Raw genomic sequence first — 24,600 nt, 5'->3', positions numbered from 1 at the left:
CACAGGGTCACTTCAGGGTTTGTAATCCTGGTAATTCAGGCTGGTTCATGCCACTTCTGTCTGTTAGTCACCATGAATGATCCCCACGCTGACAAGCTGCTGTTGGGGTGCCCAGGACTGCCTCATCCCTGTGCCCCACGTTTCTTCTCTTAGATTGAGGGTATTATTATTTCAGCCCTGCTTTGCAGATTTATGTTTGGTCAATCTGTAGTTCCGCTGTCCAGTGGATGTTTTGGTGCCACTGCTTCTCCGCATGCATGCATAAAGTCTGCTGCTTTGTTTATTTTGAGTTTTCATTTAGTCGGGGCTCAGATGTTCATCCCTCTCCTGTTGTTTCTGTGAAAATTTACAAGTTGGAGTAAGCCACTGTTTCAGTATGCAAGCAACACTGAGAACTGTTTTTGCTCCTTAGATGTTAATGATGGTTAGCATTCCCACGAGGAGTGCTTTTGCATTTATTTTTTTTTAAAAAATTAATTTTGAATATCCTCACCCAGCTCTGAACTTAGATTTCCTGAAGGTTATGTAGGACATCTTGTCTGAGCCATCTGGGGTGTGTCTGTGGGTGTTGCCTTCACCAAAGCACCCCTCAGGGTGGCACTGTTGCACCAGACTATTTCTATGCTGCTTTCTTTTCTTTTTCATCTCAAGATATGATAGTTTATTTTTTTGTTCAGTTTACACATGAATCCATTCATCATCATTAATTGCTGTGAGACAGAGCTGGTATCAGGTGTGAGTGAGGGAACTCCAGGCTGCTGAGCTGAGTGATGGTTTGCACAGGCAATGGGGGATGCAGTGATGATGGTGTGCTTTGATTCTCTACTAACCAACCTTCTTGTTCTCTCCCTGTCACCCCTAATTCACCAATTTCTTCCCCATCATGGCTGTTCCCCATCATCCTTTTTGTTATTCTGTCTTGTCTGTCACATTGTTTTTTTTTTTTTTTCTCTATCCCTTTCTACCTCCTCTACATTCTCTGACCCTCATGTTTTCTCCTGCCTGAAATCTATGCACTAGAAGACTAGAGCGTAGCAGGCTTGACTGACCACACCCTTCCCCCATCTCTGAACCTCCATCCTCTGCCACTTTCTGCATCCTGTCCTCATGCCACCATCACTTCAGCAGGCCTTCTAGGGACCTCCGAAGACTCCTCCCCAGCCTACCCTCTTCACCCCGCTGTTAGGACAGCAGGGATCATGGCGGGGGCATTCTTTCCTCCTGCTTGCTCCCTCTGTGTGACTCCGTCTGGGGTCGGGGACTGGAGGGGCCAGAGCAGATCTGACACATGCTATCCCTCTCTCGCAGACACAAATGCATAACCACGACAACATTTCTCTCCAACCTCATCACACCCAGCCAGTGATGGAGTCTGGGATGGCACTCCACAGGGCACATTGCACCCTGTCCAGTCCAAAGGCAGTGTCACCCCTTTAAAGTAACACTGCCATGATGATGGCAGGACACACTGTGGGGCACTGTGGGGGAGGGCCAGAGCTGACATGTTTGAGAATGGCAGCAGAGGGTCAGCTGGGGCCGACCTCCACTCCTCCTCTGACATGGGCTCGAGGCTTTTCCTGCTGCCAGCTGCTTATCTAATTGTAGCACCCCTACCCCCATCCTCTCCATTGCCCACATTTCTATCAGCCACACAGCATCTCTGCTCAGCAGAATGCAACATAACCCAGGCAGAAGGCTTTGACACTTTTCTAACTGCGCTTGATCATCGAGCAGTTTAGGGTTTGCCGTCAATGGCATTCTTTGAGGGGCAAAATTTTTACAGCCTCCGATGTTTTAGACAACAGCTACAGTTGAACAAGTTCACACCAATGCTAAAGAAAACAACCTTAAAGATGCTAGCACGTATTTAAAGAATAAGAGTGAAGTTGTAATGTTTGTGGAGCTGGTGTTCTATTTCTGTTCTGTGAGGTAGAGAAGGGGAGATGCCCACCCAGACATCCTTCAATAACATATATTACTACACAACAGCACACATGCATAGAGACTTACACGCATGTGTGTGTGTATCAGTCTTGGTGTCTTCCTCTTTTCCTGTCACAATGTGCCCTTTGGTTCCAAATTGTGTGACCCCCACCCCCGACTGCATACACCACACAGTCTCACTGCCAAAAGCAGCGTCTCTCGTCACCCCGTCTCAAGAACTTTTATATAAGCTCTGCTTCGAGGCTCTTGCACTAACATTGCACTTGGATTGCTTTTGTACCATGTAGGCTGTGGTTTTTTGAGGGCTCTCAATGTGTTTTTGCAAAGACGGTTTTGTCTTTTTGCATTTAATTAGGGGTGAGTTCTAAGTCTGAATAACTAAGATTTTTAAATCACTTTTTGAATGTTTTGGCTCAGTGTGTCATTCACACAGGCATACAGTACTCACTATAAGGATTGTAATTGTAACTTCTACATCTGTAATCCCAACAGTAATTCTTAAGTTTCCTAAGAAGGGTTTGACTCCAGAAAAACAACTGTTATTGGTTTAGGTTACAATATATCTTTTTAGTAAACAGAGATATTACTGCATCTTAAGGATGAAATAAACAGTTTCTGGCCATTAAAGTCTAAGTTATGATTGGTTGACCCAGCCAGCTACTTTCTCTATTTAATGTTGCCAGCTTTTACTGTTCTTGAGTCAGGTGTATATTTCAGATCGTAGAAGAATGAAATGAGTGGTGTAGAATTAAAATTCCTTTCTGTAAGGGTGACTGGAAAGTTCCCTTTTTAGAATGCACACTTATTTTTTTGGTGAGCTTTTTCTTCCATTCTCCCACCTGCTTTCCTCTTCTGCATTTCCTTGCGAGGCAGGACTTGGACCCATCTAAAAGAGTTCCCTGTGCAATAGTTTTTGTTCTCTTAGCCCTCATCCTTTTGAAAGACACCACAGTATTTGAGTTTGTGTATTTTTGTAATTCCTGTTTTCTGTATTTTGTGTTTTCACTTTTTTTTGGATAGGTTTTTTTTATTTTTTTTTGGGACTAGTGTATTACATCTTTTGCAGTCGTTTCATTTTTAACATACCATCTTAATCATTTTTCTGATTTGGTGCTAATTTCTTCTCTTTGACTTGGTTGAATCCATTATCATGTGATGCCATGCTTTGCTTTGATACCTGCTTGTCATATTCGTTTTATCACGATTGTTACCCTTTCCATTTAAAACGTTACATGTCTTTTTATGTTTAAGTATTTATTAAGTATGCAAACTTGTATTTGTCAGTTTGCTTATGAATCTGACTTCATAGTCTGGGATACATAATAAATACTGACCCATTTGCTAACGATGGTGGGAATTATAAACCCCATTTCTCCTTTACCTTCTATAATTAAATACACACAAAACACTTCAGAGACGTGCTTACATGATGGTTCCAACAAAATACCTAATGAATGCTTAAAGTTTCAAGAGTACACAGTTGCAGGACAATAACATGAGGGACCAACATCACAGCTCTGTGGCCAAATTTGATTTTTCAGTGATGGCCAGCTAAGAAGTATACCCTGTTTGTCTATTTATCCAGTATACAAAACAAAGTCTGTAAGTACAGTATGCTTTTATATTCATTTTTATATTTTGTTGTTATCATACTGTGCTAATAAACTCTTTAACACATTCAACTTTGTTCAAAATGTTTTTTCCCTGTAAAATGTAACATAGTTTCACCATTTTATACAAATGGGTATTTTACTGCAGTGTTTTGAGGTAAATATCTTTATCAAAGGATCTGCAGCAGTGGACTGAACTTCAGGTCACAAGTCCACTTATTACAGTGCCCTACTGGGATTTGTCCTAGAAGCTTTAAGGGTATGAACCATTGTCCTTATGCACGAGGTTACCCTGCACCCTTGGCAAGTGTCACTTCAGTCTGTGCTACTCCAGGGTTCCTCCTGCTGGAATATGTTCCCACATTCCCTTGTTGCCTTGTCCTCACCGTCCTTATTCGTGACTGTTTACGACTGCGTGCTGCAGTGCCGCAGTGCTCCCGCAGGAGGACGCTGGCTGAAAACGCCCTTTAGTAGGAAATGTTCCTTTGTAATTACATAACGGCAGGTATGAGAGGGTTAAAGAGAAATTCCCCCCTAGGACTGTCCTTTTTAAAAGATGACACAGAACTTGCCATAATGGAGAGGATTTTTCCTCGTTTTGCCTTTTTAAACCATATTCTGTTCCTGGCTCCGTATCCTGGAATTTAGGCACGGTAGTTATTCGGCACGAACAGAGCACTCAGCCTAAAATGCTTACATAAGTTTTAGGGGAAAATGTTGAATATGTGTTTTGCATTGAGTTCTTTCACTACATCAGTGCATTTTCCATCTTGGGGAAAGAGGGTAAACAAAGCTTCTTCTTTTTTTTTTTTTTGCGTTACTTAAGTGACAGTTTGAGTACAAAGAAAAAAACACTATCCTGTTTTCCTCTCCTTTCTGCATTTCTCTGGTGTACTTGAGGAAGAGAAATGCCTACTATAGAGCACATTCAGAGGATTTGTTTGTTAAAAGCAGTGTCTTACTAGTTCTTTTGTTAGCATGCCAGAGCAGGCGAGTGCTGCCAGGTGATTACAGGGTCAGAGGTGTGGCCTAAAGAGGTGAGTGTTTGTTGAGAATGGAGATAACGCTGCTCGCTCCGTGATGGTCGTGCTCAGGAAATGCCAGGAAACAGACCTTCACCTGAACAGCATTTTCAGGGGGACGGGACGTTCAGATGCTGACTACGCTCTGTAAGTACATAGTGTTTACCGCAGTGAAGTACAGTCTAGTCTCTGTATATGCCCCTCTGAGGTACAATGTGTCTGCATAATTCTGCTGTTGGGGAACATTGTGTGTGTGAGCCTGTGTGTAAGAGGAGGACACTGGGGGGGATAGGGACATCTGGCTCAGCCTGGCTTTCATTAGCCTTTGAGCTGAGCCTGTCAGGTCGAGATATCTGGGCAGATGCACCCAGTGGCATGATCCATCGGCACCTCGACTCCTTTCCCAGCCAGCTGGACACCCTCGGAGCCTCATGAACAGTCCTCACATTAAGGAAGATGTAGTACCCGCACACAGCTGGCTCCGTTTCTGCCTGAAACCGAAACGCTGCGAACCCCACTACCCATCAATAGCTGTTGAACAACAAAACAAAAGATATAGCCAGTATTTATATGAATGAACTCCAGTTTTGATCATTTTTCTCCGTGGTCAAGCTTTACATCTCTATGTAAAAATGCACAGGAGGGCTAGTCTGAGTTGTGGAAATGTGTTGCCTGCTGTTGATAATGTGTCTTGTAAAAAGGAGAAAGAAGAAAGCCTAGCCTGTCACATTACCGGGATGTGTGCTTTGTGACGCCGGCCACCCTGAGGATAATGGGCACGGCTTCTGAACCCTTGTTAACTTTGCTTGAAGACACCTAAGTAAAAGCAGTTATTAGCCAGTTACAAGATTTAGTTGTACAGTTTGACGGTTAGCTTTCCCTTTCTATTCAGTTTGCTCTCCTATAGTGTTTTTCCCAACGAGTTGCCTCAAAGTACTTAAAGAGTAATGAAATAATCACAAAGAGGAAAAGCAACAATTAGGGTAAGGAGTAGGCGGAAGATGAAAGGAAACCAAACTCACAAAGGTGACAAAAGAGGGAAAAATTCTCTGGGGGTCCAAGGCCAACCGCAGGCCGACTCCGCTTGGGCATGTCTGCGTCACGCTGTACGCATGTAGACACATATTGCCCGCAAAGCACTATGTGGAGCAGCCCTGCGCTCGTCCCCCTGTCTAGTGATCTTCACTGGGTCAGACAGTGGAAATGGAGAGGGCTTTAGGCCTGGCAAAGTTCACCTTGGGCATGCTATGTAAGAACATATAAAGAACACACATGGTTTTGTAACCTCCAGCAACATCTTTGCAAATGACCTTCCCTTTCTCGGTTGTTCTGCATTTTAAAGCGCCCTCTCTTTGACTTGGTGAACAAGGCAAAAATCTTCAAGGATTTAGAAACTCCACACTCTTTACCGGAAAGTTTTTAAGAGATTTTGCTTCATCGGAGCACTGCCCTATGAGGGCCTGCGGCCATGAACTTGCTGCACTGCGGAGAAATATTACCTCCGCATTAAATCATTCATATTATCCTCACCAGCGGCAAAAGTAACGTAGGCTACTCTGCACTGTGGTGTGTTCCTACCGGTAGAAAATTCCACTTGTCAAATTTTAAGTAGCTGTTCCACCTGACGGACATCTGCTGCAGCAGCAGGATTTGGGGTGATTGCACAGCCCACTTTAAAGTCTGAGCCATTTATAGCCTGTTGTGTCTAGTTCCACAATCATCTCTTTAAAATACTGTGCCAGTCATCACACTTTTTTATTAATCATGAAATATGTGTATATCATGAATCTGTGAATGCATTTTCGGTGCTTTCTGCCCATCTGGTGACTGGAACTGATGGATGGATGGAAGTTCGGCAGGATGTACGGAGAGCGCCGTGTTGCTTTGATTAAAATGTGCACTTCGGCCTGCTGGCAATGGTGAGTTTGCCTTCTGCTGCACTGAAAGCATGCAGGGTGGGGGTTTGAGTACCCACTGCCGTCTGACACGTTACCGCTGTCATGGCAACATCACCTGCTCCACCTTTTTCATTCTGGGGAAAAAAATCAGCCATGGCTGAGGAGGTGCAGGAAAATGGTGCGGTGCAGTGCAATGCTGTGTTTGCAGCGTACATCAGGAGCAGCAAACATCACAGCAGGATGGATGGTTTGTCTCTCTTTCTCTCTGCATATGTATGTGTGTTTCCTGTGGGCTGTTAAAGTGTGCAGTGGTTCGTTTTGACAAACCTCATCTGACAGCAGCTCCAGCAGACAGTGAAAAATCACTTGAGTCGCTGGGGGTATGTGAAGTGTGGATGGAGACCTGCTTCAACCGCAGTCTCATGTACTTGTCCGTTACTGCAGCCCACAGCCGATTTCTTTAGAGAATTTATTTCATTACTTTTCTCAGGCTTTTAGTCAGAACAACTCAGTTTCACCAAATTTATACATCAACATGTTGTACAGAAGCAGTTCTATTTATGTACTTCGGTCACAGGTACAACAGCAGAGTCGCACCTTGGTCTGGTATAATTTTGGATCCCTCGCGCACAATAATTGTTGCCTATCACAGCCCATGAGGGGTTTTTGGAGATCCATGGTTTTGCAGAAGCTTCCAAGGACAAATGCAGGGAGAAAGAGGGTTGCTGTTTGGGGTCATCAGACTGGTCATTTGAATCCTCATGTTGAGAAGGGACCATCTCAACCAGTGCTTCTTGTCATACTCATGAACCTCTTCCTTTGCTACAGGAAACACATGGCCTTACAGGAGGGCAAGAAGCATGTTGCAGCACACGCCAGCCTTACACAGCAGCTCCTTACTGTATTTGCATGTGTCCTTATTAAAGCCTCAAAGTTATGCAGCACTCAGCCTGAATTTGCAAGAGGAGGGATAGGGGTGCTAGAAGTGCTCTGGTAGGAGTACTGTACAACGTTTACATGGGCCTCTGAAGACTACTGCTAGCAACATGCAAGTGTGTATATATATGTGTGTTTGGTGGATTCCTACAAAACTTATTTATCACGTTTGCCTAAGAGGGTTTTTTTTTTTTAAAAAAAAAAAAAAAAAACATTGCTGAACATTTATCTTAGTCCTCTACTCATGATGGGGTTTTATTCAGAAAATCCAGTCAAAAATGACCTTTGTCATTAGTCAGAAATTCTTATGAACTCTGTAATACACACACACACACACACACACACACACACACACACACACACACACACACAGTCTGAAACCGCTTGTCCCAAGCAGGGTCACAGCAAACCAGAGCCTAACCTGGCAACACGGGATGTAGGGCTGGAGGGGGAGGAGACCCACCAAGGACGGGATGCCAGTCCACGGGGCACCCCAAGCGGGACTCGGAACCCGGCGAAGCCTGCTGCGCCACCGCCAGCCCCCCAAATTCTCTAATAGGTTTTGTTATATTTTTGCTATAATTTCACATTTTCATAATAATATAAATTCAGCAGCGTAATTACAAAATTAAAGTACAGCCAATTCTGAAAACTGCATGGTTTACTGCAGGACTGCATGGGTTTTGTTAGGAAATAATGAATACTCACTTTTTTGTTTGCTAGCCTTTTCACATAAAAAAAGGAATTTGAAGGGAATCGCCAACGAATAAAAGTTTAACAGAATGGCCATCATAAGTTGCATATGTCATACCTCAAGGACCCCTGTATTAATATTAATAATTTTGCTGACCCTTCTTCCAAAGTGACTTAAAACTTAAGGTTTTGTACACTGAGCTCCTTACAGTTATTTACCTATTCATACAACTTTTTTGTATCAGGTCAGCCTAAGTAACTTGACCAGGTGTACTACAGCAGGAGTGGCTTTCAAACTTGTCTTTCGATTGTTTTTGGCGACAGCTGTAATTGCCACACCACCTGCTGCTCTTTTGTTACGATGCTATAAAATATGCCTGCCTGACTTGATGGCTTCATCAAGAGGAGAACCACTTAGGAGCTTCACGTCACCAGTCCATGTTTTGGTATGATTGTTACATCTCATTTCCTCCTCTGGTTTTTTTTGTTGTCTCTGCGCGTGGTGGTGCACTTTGTCTCGAGCGACCGTAGACCCTGCAGTGGTTCTTGGAGCAGGAAACGCGGAAGGGAAGAGCACTGCGGGGTTGCGGTCAGGACAGACGCAGACTGAGCGAAGCCCAGTCATTCTGGGAGAGAGCCTGCAGAAGCGCTCAGGGAGAAGTGGGTCAGACGGAGCTGAGGAGCAAGAGACGAGATGAGGAGAGAAAGGAGAGAGGAGGGACCCTGGTTACATGCGCCAGTCTGGAATCAAGACTGCAGGCCAAGGCTTTGAAAAGCACCCCCCCCGTGCCCCATGGCCCAGCATAGTGAGTGAAAGAGCCCAAATCCTCTTGACAGAACGGCTCAGCTCTCTGCCTCCTCCTTTGTTTATGTTCGGTCGACTCACAAATGTGGAGGCTTTTCATGCAGCACTCTTATTTGCTAGCTAATAGCCTGTCGGATGCGCTGCGGCAGGGTCGGAATGGGTTGTCTCGCAGGTTGCCGGGGCAACTGCCTCCGCAACATGACTTGGCAGTTTTCGGGCCCAGATGCCCACGTCTGTCTCCATTTTGTGCTCTGGTGCTCCTGTCCTCAAAACCGAGGGATCCGTCATTTCCCCGGGAGCGTGCCCTACCTCTGCGCAGTTTATCTGCATAAATATCCTAACACGTGGTCGGCTAGGGCTCTTCTGTCTGACTCCTTCCTTCTTGAGCCTCTCTTCCCCAAGGACTGCAAGCTCATCTCTGAGCTGTTTCGGAGCACGAAGCACAAGACACATCTGGGCACACTTGTGTCCTGTCTTTGTACTGTCCAGTATAGCATCAGTAAGCAGATTTTTCTCTCCCCGACTTCCCACTTGCTGCCCATTTCCAGTTTTTCGGTCTCAGCAGGGGGTCCTCTAGTGGTGTGCCCCCTCTTCCATAGGGTTCACCATTAGTTCAAGCACTCGGGTGACCTTTTCTGGAACCACCTAAGACAGTTGAGTGTGGATTTTTAATCCGCTCAGATGCTCAAATCTGCCTGCTCTCGCGTTGGCCCGACACCCTCCGGCAAAGGAGATTTTGGAGAGAGTCGCTAAGAGTGAAAGGGTCCGGTGGGGTGTGGGGCATGCAGGGCCCCTTGGCATGCCACAATCGTTGAAAACCGCGACATTCTGACTGATAACGTAAACGTCAGAGTAAAGCTCCTCTAAGCATATTGACGGATTACACCAAGGTTTTATTACTGGAAGATATTAACATCAGTGCTGTTCAGGCTGTTTCGTAACCTGACAAACATGGGGAACAAAATGTTACAACTAGGTCTGTTGCACATTCAGAGCATGCTGAGCGCAGTAGAGAATTGAGCTATGTGGTTAGTGCTTCTTTAACAAGAGCAGATGCTGCTTGATGTGTTGCACACTAAAAAAAAAAAAAAAAAAAAAATGCAGACTAAGTGTTTAAATCCAGTAATGTTGGTTTTTTTTTTTAAAATTATCCTCAGTACTTCATGGACCAGCCTTCCTTCTCCCAGAAGTTTCATTGTCTTGTGGAATGTCACAGCTAGGGGACGTGCTGCTCAGAGTGGTCTTTCATCCACGCACTGGGGGGAAAAAAAAGAGTAACTCAGTACTATGGAGTTGCATTACTCTACGTATTTGCGGAAAGGGGTTTTTTTTTTTTTTTTTTTTTTTTAATACTTTGGGAGATTTCTTTTTTGAGAGGCATCATGTTTTAAAAGATCAAGAATATTTCTCAAGGAAAGTCATGTAGCGTTAGGCATATGAGTGGTTTCTGTCCTGTAGTTCAAAACCCTCCTGAGCTCCCATTTCACTTTTTATATTTGAATTTATTCATCTGGCAGTTCTTGTTTTCCCCCCCCCAATCAGTTTATAGCTTAGTTTATATGGTCTGCTGCTCATTCAGAGGGCCTTTAGAAATTATCTGATTTTTATTGGTTTATCTCTGAAGCCAGCAGTATGCAGAATAAAACACATAGTACAATTTTAATTTTTGGTATGTGAGTGACACAGAGACGGTGTGTTTCACTGATGTATGAATGAGTGACCCAGTGTAAGTAGTGCATCTAGCAGTGTAAGTCACCACGGTGAATAAGGTGTGTGGGCTGATAACACTACAAAGAGTTCATTGGAAGTCGCTTTGGAGAAAAGCGTCTGCTAAGTGAATAAATGTAAATCTAAATGTCAGAATATCTTTCAGTGTACCAAATGTAGAGTTCTTTCTTTCAGTGTACTTTCAACTTTGAGTTGAAAGTAATTTAGAAAAAATAAAAGATGATTCCAGTTATGTCAGGAGGAGCTCTCCCGTTATACCGTTTATCTGGATTTTTTAGAAGAATAAAGTAGAATACCAATGTGGCTGCTAAGAAATTAGTTATTAGTTAGCCTTTGGTTCTGAATGTTGCCTGTTTGAATCTCACATACTGCTGTACTACCCTTCAATAGGGTACTTTCCATAAATTGTTTGAGTAAAATTACCCAGCTGTCTAAATAAGTAAATAGTGTAACGTTGTAAGTCACGTTGGAGAATAGCATCTAAATTAATAAATGTAAAAAGAATTTGTGTAATTCAGGACCATGGACAGCAGCACTCTTGAGCATAAGTAAACCATTTCAGTATCATTCAGTTCTACAGGAAAACATTATCACTGGGATAAAAAGCATTTCTTTGGAGTTCGTTTTTTATCAAGTGCTTGGCAGCATATAACTGCTTTCTGTATCATTTGAAGGAAGAGTGATCATGATTTCAGCATTTTTTTTTTTTTCCTCCCCTCTTTGTCTTTTTGTTGGGGAAAAAAAAGACTTATCTGCAAAATCGACCATTGTTGACAAAGCAGACGTGAAGGGAACGTGAGGCTGGCCGCTTTGCCTTTTTTTTTTTCAGCCTGAGACGGTGCTGGTTTTAAATCTCTCTGAAAATTGTTTCCTTTCTGTTTGGATTGGTTGGTTGGCAGTGAACGCGTTCATATCTGCGCATACAGTGATAAAAGGGAGCGCTTAGGCATTGCTCTGTCCTGTCTGTTCTCGGTCACCGGCCTCAGCGTGAGCGTTAGGCAGTTTTAAAACCGCACAGCCAAAACGGCTACAATAGATCAGGCTAAGGATGGGGGTTAAATTAGGGCCCTTGGAACCAGTGCTTGTAGGGGCACTAACTGTTGAATGGGTGGTTTTCTCTGGGTTATACTGGGGCTCTTCCAGCAGGATGGGAGCAGGTTTTTAGAGCACCCTGGAGAAAAGTTGACTGCAAATAACACACAGCTCTTGATTTGTGTTATTTTGTACAAGATCTGCTTAGTCTGTGCAGAGTTTGCATTTTCTCCCATGTTCAGGTGGGTTTCCTGTAGGTGATCTGGTTTCCCCCCCTACAGTCCAAAGACATCTGTTTTCTGAGCAGTGTGTGACTGCATTGCCCTTTTTGTGTGTGTGTGTGTGTGTGTGTGTCATCTCTACTTTTGACCAGTATCCCATCCAACGTTGTACACTGACTCAAACCCTATTTTTCCAGGATAGGCTCTGGACAGCTGTGACCCTGCATTGGACAGGTGCTTACGGATAGGGGTGGATGTAATGGGACATTCGAGAGAATAAATGTAAGATGATCTGTTCCTCCTCTCTGGCAGGTTTTGCAGTGACACAGGGTGGACAGGGAGCCGCACAGCATCCGGAACCACAAGAGAAGGTTTTGCACCATTCGACAGAACAGCCGGTGCCCTCAGCTGAGTTTCTTTCAGGTAAAGCTTTGTAGCGCACAGCTGCATCACACACCTGTACCACTCGCATCACCACACTCAAGTGTCCCTTCACTTGTGCAGCGGCACAGAAGGTGACGTTCGACATGGGCACTGTGGGGATTTCCTCATCCCGCAAACATCACTGTATTCCTTTGGTCCCTGCTTACATTAATAGTGTTAATAGAGATAGAAAAAAATATACTTTTGTTTTTAGTCTTTAATCATCCATACAACCCAGCATTATCTGTTCGTTTTTATTTTGCTGAACGGTGTTGTCCTCACAGATAAGCCGATTACAGTTAAATCATCTTCCAAGCATGCATACTAGTATGAATATTCTATTTTGGGATGAAATTGTAAGCTTTGTAAGTCCCTTTGGATAGGATTATGTAATGTAATGTTATAATACAGTCATGTGCCGCTTAACGACGTTTCGCTTAACAGCTGACCACATGTACGACGGTGGTCCCATAAGATTATAATTGAGCTGAAAAATTCTTATCGACTAGCGACGTCGTAGCCGTCGTGATGTCGTAGCACAATGTCTTCCTCACGTTTGTGATGGTGCTGCTGTAAACAAGCCTACTGCGCTGCCAGTTGTATAAAGTGTAGTGTATACCATTATGTACAGTATATAATACTTGATAATAAACACCTATGTTACTGATTTATGTATTGTATTTCAGTGTACTCTTCCTACTTATAAAAAAGTTTACTGTAAAACAGTATGCTGGGTTACACCAGCAGCGGCGTCATAAATTTCATCTATACCACGTCTCTTGACTGCATCGAGGCTATACCACCTAGGTTTGAATAAGTACGCTATGATGTTCCCACAATGACAAAATAGCTTAATGACGCATTTCTCAGAATGTATCCCCTTGTTAAGCGACGCATGTCTGTACATAGGAACCTGTACCTTTAACACTTTGCCACCACGGATAGTGTGATGGAGGCAAAATGTCACCTTTTTTTTTTTTTTTTTTTTTTTCTTCTGGCCCCTTGTGGGTTATAGGGTGGTTATCTGTCATTTATTTAACTATATCCATAGTGAGCTGATGGCAGCCCTTTGCACTTGCCTCTTTTTTTTTTTGTTCTGTCTCTCTGTTTGCCTTTCACTCAAACACACAAGAACTTATTCTCTGAGTCTCTCTGTATCTCCTTATGTCCCTCCCTTGCTCTCTCTGTCCATCCTTCTCCAGGCCCATTCTCAGCAGCAGGCTACCCTGAGCACTGGGGCACCCACCTCAGAGCTGCTCACATGGACACTGGCCTGACAGGTGCCTTCTCAAGTTAACTACACTCTGTCTCCCTCCGTCAGCGAGGTGCAGCAGTGCTCTCTGCCATAGCGATCCGTGTTGTGGCTAACATGGCGTACGCTGCACATATACGCGCTTCATTGTGCATAGCTAATTTTAGTGTAATGGATTGGAAAGGTTGGGACCCTTGACCTCAGTTGTACGTCTAATGTTTACACGAGCATCCAGCAAACTCAGGAAGTGGCATGGAATACACCAGACTTTTTATTAGAGATGAGTGTATGAAGACTGTACTGTTCATGAGCAACTAGTGTCCGTAGTTTTTAATGAGCCAACATTTCTGATACGTGGCATGATTATTATTTTTTATTATTTTATTTATTTAATGATCCCTTTTGGGATGTTTATCTATTAATTAATTAATATGGGGGGGGGGGTTTATTAGTGAAATTTTTATTATTTTATTTATTTATTAATCCCTTTTGGGATTTTTTTCCAAGGAAATTTACTAAGCCAGCTAGTATAATTTATAATCAGTCTGTAAGTGCCATGCTGCATTGTGTTTGAAACTTGTGAAGGACCCATGCATTCATTTGATCTCACACACACACACACACACACACACACACACACACGCATATGTTATGGGCAGTTTAGAATCACCAGTCCATGTAAAAGACATCTCTAGGGTCAGCGTGCCTAACTGGAGTACCTGGCGGAAACCTATGTAAACATGGGGAGTGTGTGCAAACTCCACAGAGACTGAGGTGGAGTTGAACTCATAGCCTGTGATTTGTCTGTTTGTCAGCCACGGTCCAAAATCTCCAAACCCCTAAGAGAATGAGCAAAGTACAGCTCTGCTTTACTAGCGTCGTATCATTTACTGAGCCCTCAGCGGCTGTGGGGCTGTACACCTGTACTCAACCTCCTGTTTTCCTGGCCTTTGAAGATTACGGACATCCTTGTTCGCCATGTCACAGAAGATCATCACTTTTTCGTCCCCCCACAGCGATATATATACATTGGGCTTTTATTAGAAGCTGTTATGCAGTCCTGATTCAGAGCACAGCGAAACACATTTTTAAATATAGATGATGCCAGACTAAGAGTTGGAGACAGTGGGTGTGCGCTTGTATGCATTTGTACTACTGGGAATCAGTGTTTGTGTTTCTGCGTAAGTTTCTACATTTCTGCAACATTTCTGAATAAACGGCTTCTGCGGGTGACTTGTTCTAACTGGCAGAGTAACCCTTCATGATCAGTCTGTTCAGCTCTACATGAAAGACTGTATATTTGTATTTTACACATTTATGCACTTTGATGTATGACTGAGTACATCAGCACTGGCTGCTCTGCATCTCATCATCTCTGCTGCTGTAACTAAGCTTTCTTTGCACTTCGTGGTGTTCGCAGGTCTTTCTCAGCCGGGGCCGGCAGCCGCCGTGGACGCTGGGGTGGCTCCGCTTCCTATACAGAGACCCCCTGCTGTAGCAGATGAGTCCTTGAAAGAGCCGTCGCTCACTGGAGAGCCCCAGGTGGCCTGCGCGTTGAAAGGGGACAGTTTTACAGGCGACCCCAGTGCTGCTACAGACCCCAGCTCAGGTAAAAGAGAAACCGTTTCAGTGTGTGGATAATGATTTTCACTGTGACCTCACTCTGCCAAGTTGTGGTTCTGCTCTCGGTGTCTTTGTATGTAACTCAGTGTGAAGGACATCTTTCGTCAGAGCTGTCAAGCTGTTCGTCTGGGTCCACTTCACTGTCCTGTTCACAAGGCTCTGTGCTCTACACACATTTAAATGCACAGTGAGAGCTGGATTAGGGCGAAAACATGTCAAACACAGACAGAATGTGATGTCTGCAAGGCTCTGGTCTAAACGCTAGCTTTCTCCTGCTGCGATGGGGTCCCCTGTTTATACTAGATTAGGAGATTACAGATGGAGACCCCCGCCAGATTTATGCCCTCGTGAGCGCAAACCCAGACAGTGCCTGCGCTGTCAACTGATCTCTACACACCACGCATTTTGCACCACCAGGGGGTGCTGTCATTGTGACCCAGAAAAATGAGTTTGGGGAGCTTGAGTTGAGCATGAATCCTTTCTTATTGCAATCAATATACAGAGAAACTAGTGATCAGCAGGTCTTCCCATAGACAGGTGGCAACCTGAAGGTGTCGTGTGCCCGTTTTGGCTCTTTCATTTCATTCAAGGCAGTCAATCCACAAGCGCCATTAAGACGTTATCCTTTAAGTCAGCTTACCATTTGGAGTTGGAAGCCTTATTTTTTGCTTATTTTGTCTTTTTATCCCTAGTACAGCTATAGATTGTGAAAACTGTTATAAGAAACATGATTTGCATCATTTAGTGAAATAGATTTTTGTGATTGTGATACCCATCTAGGTTTCATGTATAAGTAAACACACACAGAGAGTCTGAAACCGCTTGTCCCAAGCGGGGTCGTGGTGAACCGGAGCCTAACCCGGCAACACAGGGCGTAAGGCTGGAGAGGGAGGGGACACACCCCGGACGGGACGCCAGTCCATCACAAGGCACCCCAAGCGGGACTTGAACCTCAGACCCGCCGGAGAACAGGACCTGGTCAAACCCGCTGCGCCATCGCGCCCCCCTTCATGTATAACTATTTGTTTAAGATCCATAAATAGTATCATTTCATTGCTGTTTTTCTGTTAAAGTAATTAATTGTGCTGTGTCACCCTAAGATCATGGTGCATGTTATATTTGCAAGAAAATGTAGTTTCATTAGAGAAACAACAGTTATTGAAGCAACACACACAGAGTAAGAAGATTAGAGAAGGAGAACAAACTAGAGTGTACGTTTTCGAGGTTCCACATGTCGTCTAGGTACCGTTTTGAGCGCTGGCTTGCCTTGTCTTCGAGACGGGTGAGCTCAGTGAAGCAGAGTGTCCCAGTCCATTACAGGCCTTACAGAAGCACCACTGAAATAGTAATAGGCTCATTCGCACAGATGGGCTGAAGCATGAGTGGCGCGGCCCCAGCTGAGGACTGCAGGAGACACCTCACTTGTGTACATAAATACTGAGTGCAAAGCTTCGCTCACCTAGGTGTACCCCTCGAAACAGAAACGTACCTGTAGGCAGGCAGAGAAACCTTGCTAATGTACAGTGTGTAGGCCTAGGGAGAGGAACCTCCCTCCTGTGCATAGACTCTGGGAGAAGCCAGAACCTTCCTTCCCGTCTGGCCAAACAAAAATGAAGCAAAGCGACCTGACCGCACTCACTGTAGAGAAAAGAGAGCTGAGCAGACATGTTTTCTACAGCCAGTAAGGGGAACGTGGTGAGGTGTGTCTGGTGTACATTGCACTGGATGCTAGAATAAGACGTGGTGATATTAAAAGTACCTAATATCTTCTATTACGGCCCACTTCAGTCTGCTCCGGTTTGCAAGCAATCTCTGCCAGTTGCTTCCAACCTGGTCTCCTGCCACGGTACTGACATTGCAGTGCTCTGTACCTCAGAACCTGGGTTACTTTATTGCGGTGTGTTCCCCTTCTTATCACCAATGCCGTCTAAACGGCAAGTGCTCACTGTAGCATTGATGACCCACGCGTAAGAGTTAGGATTCAGAAGTTACAACCAAGCGACATACAGAACTTCAAATATGAGAACAATGGGGACGTTTGAGAACTGCGATGATGATTGTTTTGCTCCATCTTTCCCTGCCCCGTTCCAGGAGCACGTTGGTGCTGGGCACCCCACATCACATGATCCACTCGTCACTCCTGTCTCGTCCTTTGTTTGCGTTTGGTCCTCAGAGACCGCTTGTATTGCTCCCCCCCCACTCTTAGATTCAGTCTGTCATGTGTCTCTTCAGTCCTTTGTACCGTCCACTGGAGACATCTGGATCCGCAGTACAAATAACCATAGACGTTTATACAAATGCAGAGTAGAAGCACTCTTACAATGGTGAGCAGTGCAAAGGAGTAAAGCTCTATAATAGCTATTCAGCTGTGGACCAGAGGGGTGGTAGACTGTGTGTGTGGTTTTTTTTTTCTGTCCCCAGACCTTATTCAGCTTGCTTTCTTGAGACATCCGTCTTGATTCACCTCATTTAACTCCCATTCAAAGAGAGGTGGAAATAATGAATACCCTCAAGGACTGTGTGTGTATGCTTGCTTTTATCACACAGGGTTTACCCACTGTATGTACACTTACATTTATACATTTGGCAAACAATTTGCTCCAAAGTGACATTCAACTCGAAGTAAACAAAATTCCACTGCAGCTTGTTTGTTCGATTCAGCTGTTGTCGTAACGCACGTTTTCTGGAAGCTGCCTTTTTAAGCAACATCAGAATGTGACAATAAGTAGATAAAAACTTGCAGATGGTGATAGAGTATAACGTACAAAGGCCTGAGGAGCTCTGGAAGGAAATGGGTCCATAACAGATGTGTTTTGAGACCCTTTTTCAATTCTGAAAGGGATTCAGCAGTTCACAGGGAGAAAGGGGCTTCATTCCATTGGGGCTACAGCTGAGAAAGACTTATTCCTGTTAGCACGTGTAACCTTTAGTAGATGTTACCTTTCAGACATAATTATGTTGCAAGTCTAATTCCACTATAGATTCATTTCTACCTGAAAAGGAAATGTTTTGAAATGAGACTTGCTGGGACCATAGAGTGTTGATGCTGAGAGTTGCAGCAGGTTGTGTGGGAGTGAATCCTGTGTAATGCTTCATTCCTTCTCTGCTTATGAGGAGTCTGGTGTGACCCCTGGGGGGTTGAAGCGGGGTTACAGGTGAATTTGCCCTTCACCCCCAGCGTCTCCACAGTGATCAGCCGCCACACTAGCCAGATAGCAGGGGGATCACGAGAACCACCAGATGGCCACTGGCAGTGTGCGCCTGCTGCTGGGGTCTGCGAAGAGAGGGAGTTTGAGGGGTCAGATCGGAAGCAGCAGCAGAAGAAGAAGAAGAAGAGGAGACCCCGAGATAATGTTTATGAGTTTCTGGAGAGCCAGGGCCCTTCAGACTTTCAAGAAGTCCGAACCGAAAATCGCACGCCACGGAGGGATGTTGGCTGGGAGCGTGAGGAAGGTGGAAGAAGCGGTGTTAGAGTGAAGAAAGGCAAAGGCAGAAAGAAGATCCCTGAGGATTGGGGCCTGCCCCCAGAAACTCAACTCCAGGAGCTGACTGCAAACTTGGCCATCTACCCTCAGGGTATGGAGGATGTTACACCTAGCTTCCAGAAGCCCCTAGTCTGTCCTGCTGAGGCTTCCTCCTTTCCGCTGGAGTTGGATGAAGACCTAACTTCTGCCATGCCTCCTTCTCTTGTTGAGGACTTGCTGTCCCTCACAACTGCGGTCCCCTCTATCCCTTCCAGTCCCCCTGCCACCACCCTTGAGCTGGCATCCCACAGCCAGGTGAATGAGGATGTCACCAGTCTGGGAAGCTTCCTTCCCACTGAGCACGATTCTGAGGTAGCTCCACTCAAAGCATGCGACAAGATGGAACTCTGCATTCCCCTTAACCCCTCAGATACCTGTGGCCCTAAGCAGGAGGCTCCACACACACCTGCCAGTAATCTGGCCTTCCACAACGGTGGTGAGAGAGCTGTGTCTATGCAGACTGACCCAATTACAGATTCGTTGAAGAGCGAGACTCCAGCAACTGAGCTTGACGATTCCTGGCCCAACTTGCTTGCTGCTGAAGCAGCTCCCGTTGTATCCTCATCCAGTGAGCTGAATGAAGGTACCACCTCTACATCCTCTCAAGAGGCCACCAGTATGACTTCTGAACAGACACTTCCATCTGAAGATGCTCATGGCTTTGAAAAGCCCATCTCTCTCAGCGGCGATGCTGCTTCTGGATCCCTCCTGCTGGAGGAGGACACTTTGCCTGCCCTGCCTCCTGTCTCTGCTGCTGAAGATGCCTCTCTGTACTCCTCTGAGCAACAAAAAGGGCCTGAATCACCATTAGAGCAGCAATCCGAAAATACCTGCCCTGCCAAAGGCACCTCATCACCACAGTCCGAACAGCTGCCAACCCAGACACCCCTGGATGCCAGCCCCACCCAGCCACCCACTGAAGCCCTCATGGGTCTGAGCTCGACCCTGAACCCTTCAGCTCCACCCTTCTTCCCCAGCTCCCCAGTGGCTACCCTTGATGGAGGAAAAGAGGCAACGGGATTTGTCGTATGCACAGAGCAGGAAGGTTGGTGGGCATGGGGGGAGGGGTGCTCCAAAAGGAGGGCAGTTCACTAAAGGCATGACTGCGTGGAAGATGGCTAGACTGAGTTGCTGTCCTGTCAGCCTGGCTCACTAACACAGTATGCTGCGGGAAACAACTGCTGGCATGGCATGGCGCTGACGGGGGTGGGTGGGCGGCAAGGCGTTACTGTTTGGATCGGCTGCGTTTGGGCCCCGTGTGCGTCGCCTCCTCCTCCTCCGGCTGATGAAGTGTCTTCACTAACAGTGTGATGAGAAGCGTGCTAATGTGAGTTTGCTGTGGTGAGCAGTAGGTTGGGTTTGTGGCCAGACCTCACTTCTCACTGGCCTTCGCTTGTGGACAACGTCACACACTGCTGCAGGTGTCTCTCAAACTCCTGCTCTTCGTGCTTGGTTGTGTACTTCCTCAAGAGCTCTTGCTTATTCTTGCACTGACAGAAAGATGATGACTTTTCTTCTAGGCATAGTCTCAATTTTATGTGTTGATCTTCCACTAGAAAAGGAGGCAGTACTTCTGAAATCCAACCTAAATTAAGAAGAATATCCTTTGTACTGCAAATTAATGGATTTCCTTTTTCTCTGCTCTTTCTCCATATGTTCCCAACTGTGGCCCTCTATGAAAATGGATCTTCTAAAGGTAAGTTTGACTTCTTCATGTATTGTTGATGTTGAATTTGAGGGACGAAGTCGGGGTTGTACCCCGGTAGCATGATGTACAGACATGTCCCTGCTGAGCACTGTTGCTGATCAACGCAGAGGAGGGGATGGTGCAGGAATCACACAACACTTGGAGAGTGAGTCAAGGCTTTCAGAGCTGGGGATTGTCCTCAGTTCACCCAGGAAGGCGACGGCTCAGTGTTTGGAAAGTTTGAGAGCTCAGGAAAGGGTAGAGACATCTGCAGTCTCTTTGCTAGGCTTTGGGAGGGGCCAGTCAATCTCAGAAGGTACTTATGTAAGGGTTGGTGCACATGACAACAAAGGGCATCAGCTCAGTGTTGTGTTATGCTGGGTAAAAAGCCAACTGAAATAGCTCCATTACCGCCCAGACAGATGCAGAATCTTCTAAACCTGAAATGTTACCTGGTGGTCCTCAACCTCTGACAGGTTCAAGTCATGCCAACTTATTTATACGCTTCATTCATTGGATGTTGTTAAGATGATTGATTGTTTCCATTTGTCTTCCACCTATAGCCATAACTGATTTAATAAGTACTGCAGTAATTAGCAATGATTCTTACAGCTGTGAATAAAATCTTTATAAATAGTTTATTTTTCACATATAGTTATAACAGGATGACACTTTTTTTCTTATAGTTCTACTTCAGTGAGTTGGCTGTGAACAATTAAATATTTATATGTGCGTGTGCCTTCTGCAGGCAGTTCCTATAAATAAGTTCCACTCATATGCAGAGTCCCGTCAAGCTGGTCTATAATTCATCAGCAGGAAACTTTACCGTGTGAACTCCCATTTGAGCTGGAGCTCTAGGCCATTGAAGTTTTGCAGAGCGCTATTAATCGAGAAATATCTCATCTCTGTCCATTTTCATGGGGGAAAAAAATGTTAAGTAATTGTTTCATTAATATATATTGGAGATTTTTTTGCAAGATTTCTAATACCACTGTAGCGTTCTAAGTGGAAAAAGGTCCTTAAATAAAAGCAGTGTTGTCCTCTTGTGTTGTCTGTAGTATGTGTGCAGTATTCAGTGAGCAGCGATGGAGCGAGCGCTGACCTTGGCCTTTAATCTGTGAGCAAAGTGATTTGAAAATGAATGGATGTGTTGTGCTCCGGCGAGGCACGGTGGGGAGGTAGGCTGCAACAGCTGCTGCCCTCCCTGTAATTTAGGTTGCCTCTGTACGCTGGGGCGGGCGCTGTCGCCGAAAGTGGTACTTATTCCTCGGGGGGGGAGCATCATGAGACAAGACAGAGTACACCTCCCACCCGTTTCATGGCCACACACTCCTGCTGTGGAGCACCGCGTAGAGGGAGAAGCATGCGGCATGTCGTGTGGCTGCCGCTCTCCGTTCGCCGTCTTTGGACAAGGAGTCACGGTTATTGTTTTAATGGCGGCGGAGGCGGCGTGTCCCGTCGGCTCCGAGGAGCGCAGGGGACGCCGTACCATCAGACCGCTTTCACGGCAACTAAAGGCCAGGGTGCAGGCATTGCTCATCGTCCAGGGAACTCCTCGGTCGCTGAAGGGGCAGCGCAGCGCAGCCACTGTTCTCACACGCACCAAATGCAATACGACACATGTGAATGACTGCACAGAAGATTACGAAGTTATGAACTTGACTTATTTGCTGTTCAAGTCCATTCAAACTTGAGATAAGTCGGATCATTTACTGTACAAGTAGAGCTACTGTGTGCGTGGAGTCTAAAGCTCTGTCCTCACTTGCCGTTTGTTTGCATTTTCATTTTTTCATAGTTTGATCCATATGTGTACGTGACCTGTGTTAAAATGGTGCCACGTTTCATGCAATGAATCTTTATAATCGTGAAGCTATGCAAAGCAGCTTGCGTTCAAAAGTTGTTACACATCCTGTTAGTGGCTCTGTGTTCAGCGAATGCATGTCTCAGTGTGATGAGTGATGGCACCAGGAGGTCCTTCTCTCGCCCCTCCTACAGTGCAGCACAGGTTCCTCCTCCTACGTGCAAGTGGGAGATGATGCATTGTGACGGTACAAGGGGGCCAGGTTTGTGCGTGTGAAGAAGCGCAAAGAGGGGCCCGCGGAGCGACCCGTTTGCCGTGAGTCAGCCCGGCCGGAGGATGGGCCGACCTTTAAAGCGCTTCCACCGTAATGTTGAATCGGGAGGTGCTGCCAACACGGAGCGCTCGGGAGAAAGGCGACCTTTCCTGTGGAGTGGTCAGTTAGCCCGCTTTGCTCTGGGGCACAGTCAGACACCAGATGTTTGCTGTCTAGGAGGGAGAGCCTTTGCGGTGAAGTACCTCGAGCTCTGCATCAGGCTCTGTCTTTGTGAAGGACATGACCAGTTGATGAAGTAAGATGAGAATATCATCATCGGTGGTAGAGTGCAGCATTATACTGTAGGTGCACCGGTGATTATTTGATACGCGATGAATGGGCATGATAGAGGCTGAAAAACTTCCGAAGCATAGTCTTTGTACGGCGAAGTAACGGGAACGGTGAAATGTGTGCAGTCCCTGTGCGCTAATGGCTCAGAAGGATGTTCCGTTAACGTTAACTACGTGTCGGTGCGGTCCCAACCAGCAGCTGTTGTCTTTGTACGCCGGCCCACGAGTGCTGAGTACATGGGACAGATGCTACGGATTCACAGAAATACACACGCACACAGACGTGTTTCTTTGCTTATATTACTGTATAGCTTTGAAAAGCTTCACATTCCACTGTCAGTTCTCATTCCAGTTCCTGCGTAAACCTTTAATAGATTAGATTTCAAGTCATCATATGTGTTTTGGATCAGAAAAGGTCTTAATAAAATACTTTGGTTTTGCCATACATACTTTGTTAGTCCCCCCCACTTTAAGACCTTAGAATTTATTTTTTAAGTGAAATTAATGTTGTGTTCAGCTGTTTCAGTTCTTTGCATTGTGATTTTGTTTGCATTATTTTCTTCAGCGACTTCTGTTGTGGCTTTAGTTCCTGTTGTTTTGGTCTGTATTGTAATTCTGGTTTGCACTTTGTTTTTTCCACCTCTGGAGCACTACACTATACAGTTTCTTTAGGTTCTGCATCTATTTATTTCCTACGTGGCTACGCGTGTCTCCTTGCACGTGGATGGGATGTCCGCAACAGCGCTTCCTGGGGACATCGCAGTCCTGAGGCCAACGGGGAAGATTAGTTGCGGATTCTTCCTGCGTGTTGATATTTTACTGTCAGCGCATCAGTATCCCCACCTCCTCCCACACCCCCCCCCCTGCACTGGATGCAATACTGATGGCTGATATTTTGTTGGATTACGTAAGCCTGTAGCATTTGTCTTTTTATAGCCAGCCATCGTGTTAACATACTGTGTAATTATATATTGGAGCCGTTGTCCTCGTCAGTCCTTGTTGACTGCCACACCCTGTGTAATTGGGGCCTATCCGCTGAATCCGCTCCCACGGCAGCTGGAGGGAGACAGCATCTATAATTAGCCCTCATGCCTTTCTCCTCGTGCTGTCCTACTGGGCGCACCCTGCATTTCACTTCTTATATGCCTGTGTTGTCTTACAAATATGTATAGTAGTCGTCAGTTTATATTTTAATTGAAGAAATTGAAGAACCTTTATTGAGAAGCACAGGGTCTCCCATTAGATGGCACCGATTGCTGCTTTTTAGACTTGGTTTGCGGTGCATTTACTCCATCTGTCTGTTCTTCCGAGATAGCTCCACGTCCCCGCTTCTCTGTACGTGCACCTTCTGCCTCCTCTGCTGTTGCTGTGCTCCCGTTACTCTCCGCTGTCCCACCAGCTACCGTCTCGCCACAGAAGTTCCTCCTTCTGTCACCCTCCGCAGCTTGAATGTGTGAGTGTGCGTGCGTGCGTGCGTGCACAAAGAAGGCCCACGATTCTGAGGCCAGGGAGTGCTAGTACTGGCTGAAGCCAGCAGATGGAGCAGTGGATGGATGGGGGCGGGGGTGGGTCGGGGGAGGATTCGCCCGAGATGCCCTCAACTCGGCCCATCCTGCAGCCCGGGTTCACGCCAATCGCCTCGATGGACAAGCAGCCTGGCGCACAGTGAGGGACAAGAACGGTCCTTTGGCTCATAAACCCTCTGTTTGACATCTTCTGTGTTTTTTCACTTAGCACGGGAGGAATGTATCTTTCAATACAAGGTACAAATGGAGCAGAGACACTGAGAAATATTAGT

At 45.6% G+C, this 24,600-nt stretch overlaps 1 protein-coding gene across 13 annotated transcripts in view; it reads left to right on the top strand.

The window, feature by feature from the left end:
• LOC108935466 (microtubule-associated protein 4) overlaps positions 1–24,600 on the top strand; it is a 75,484-nt gene that overhangs the window by 20,052 nt on the left and 30,832 nt on the right. For 10 of the 13 annotated variants that reach the window (XM_018754062.2, XM_029254944.1, XM_029254943.1 and 7 more), the window contains 4 exons: positions 12,202–12,312; positions 13,515–13,592; positions 14,985–15,173; positions 18,302–19,756. In XM_018754062.2, coding sequence (XP_018609578.2) covers positions 12,202–12,312; positions 13,515–13,592; positions 14,985–15,173; positions 18,302–19,756 — 1,833 coding nt within the window. The remainder of the gene's footprint in view (positions 1–12,201; positions 12,313–13,514; positions 13,593–14,984; positions 15,174–18,301; positions 19,757–24,600) is intronic. The other 3 variants (XM_029254935.1, XM_029254939.1, XM_029254945.1) reach the window with 3 other exon arrangements.

Source organism: Scleropages formosus, chromosome 9 (genome assembly GCF_900964775.1).
Source record: "Scleropages formosus chromosome 9, fSclFor1.1, whole genome shotgun sequence".
Lineage (NCBI taxonomy): Eukaryota > Metazoa > Chordata > Actinopteri > Osteoglossiformes > Osteoglossidae > Scleropages > Scleropages formosus.
Note: the sequence above shows the minus strand (reverse complement) of the source record. Positions and strands in the feature narration are given on the sequence as shown.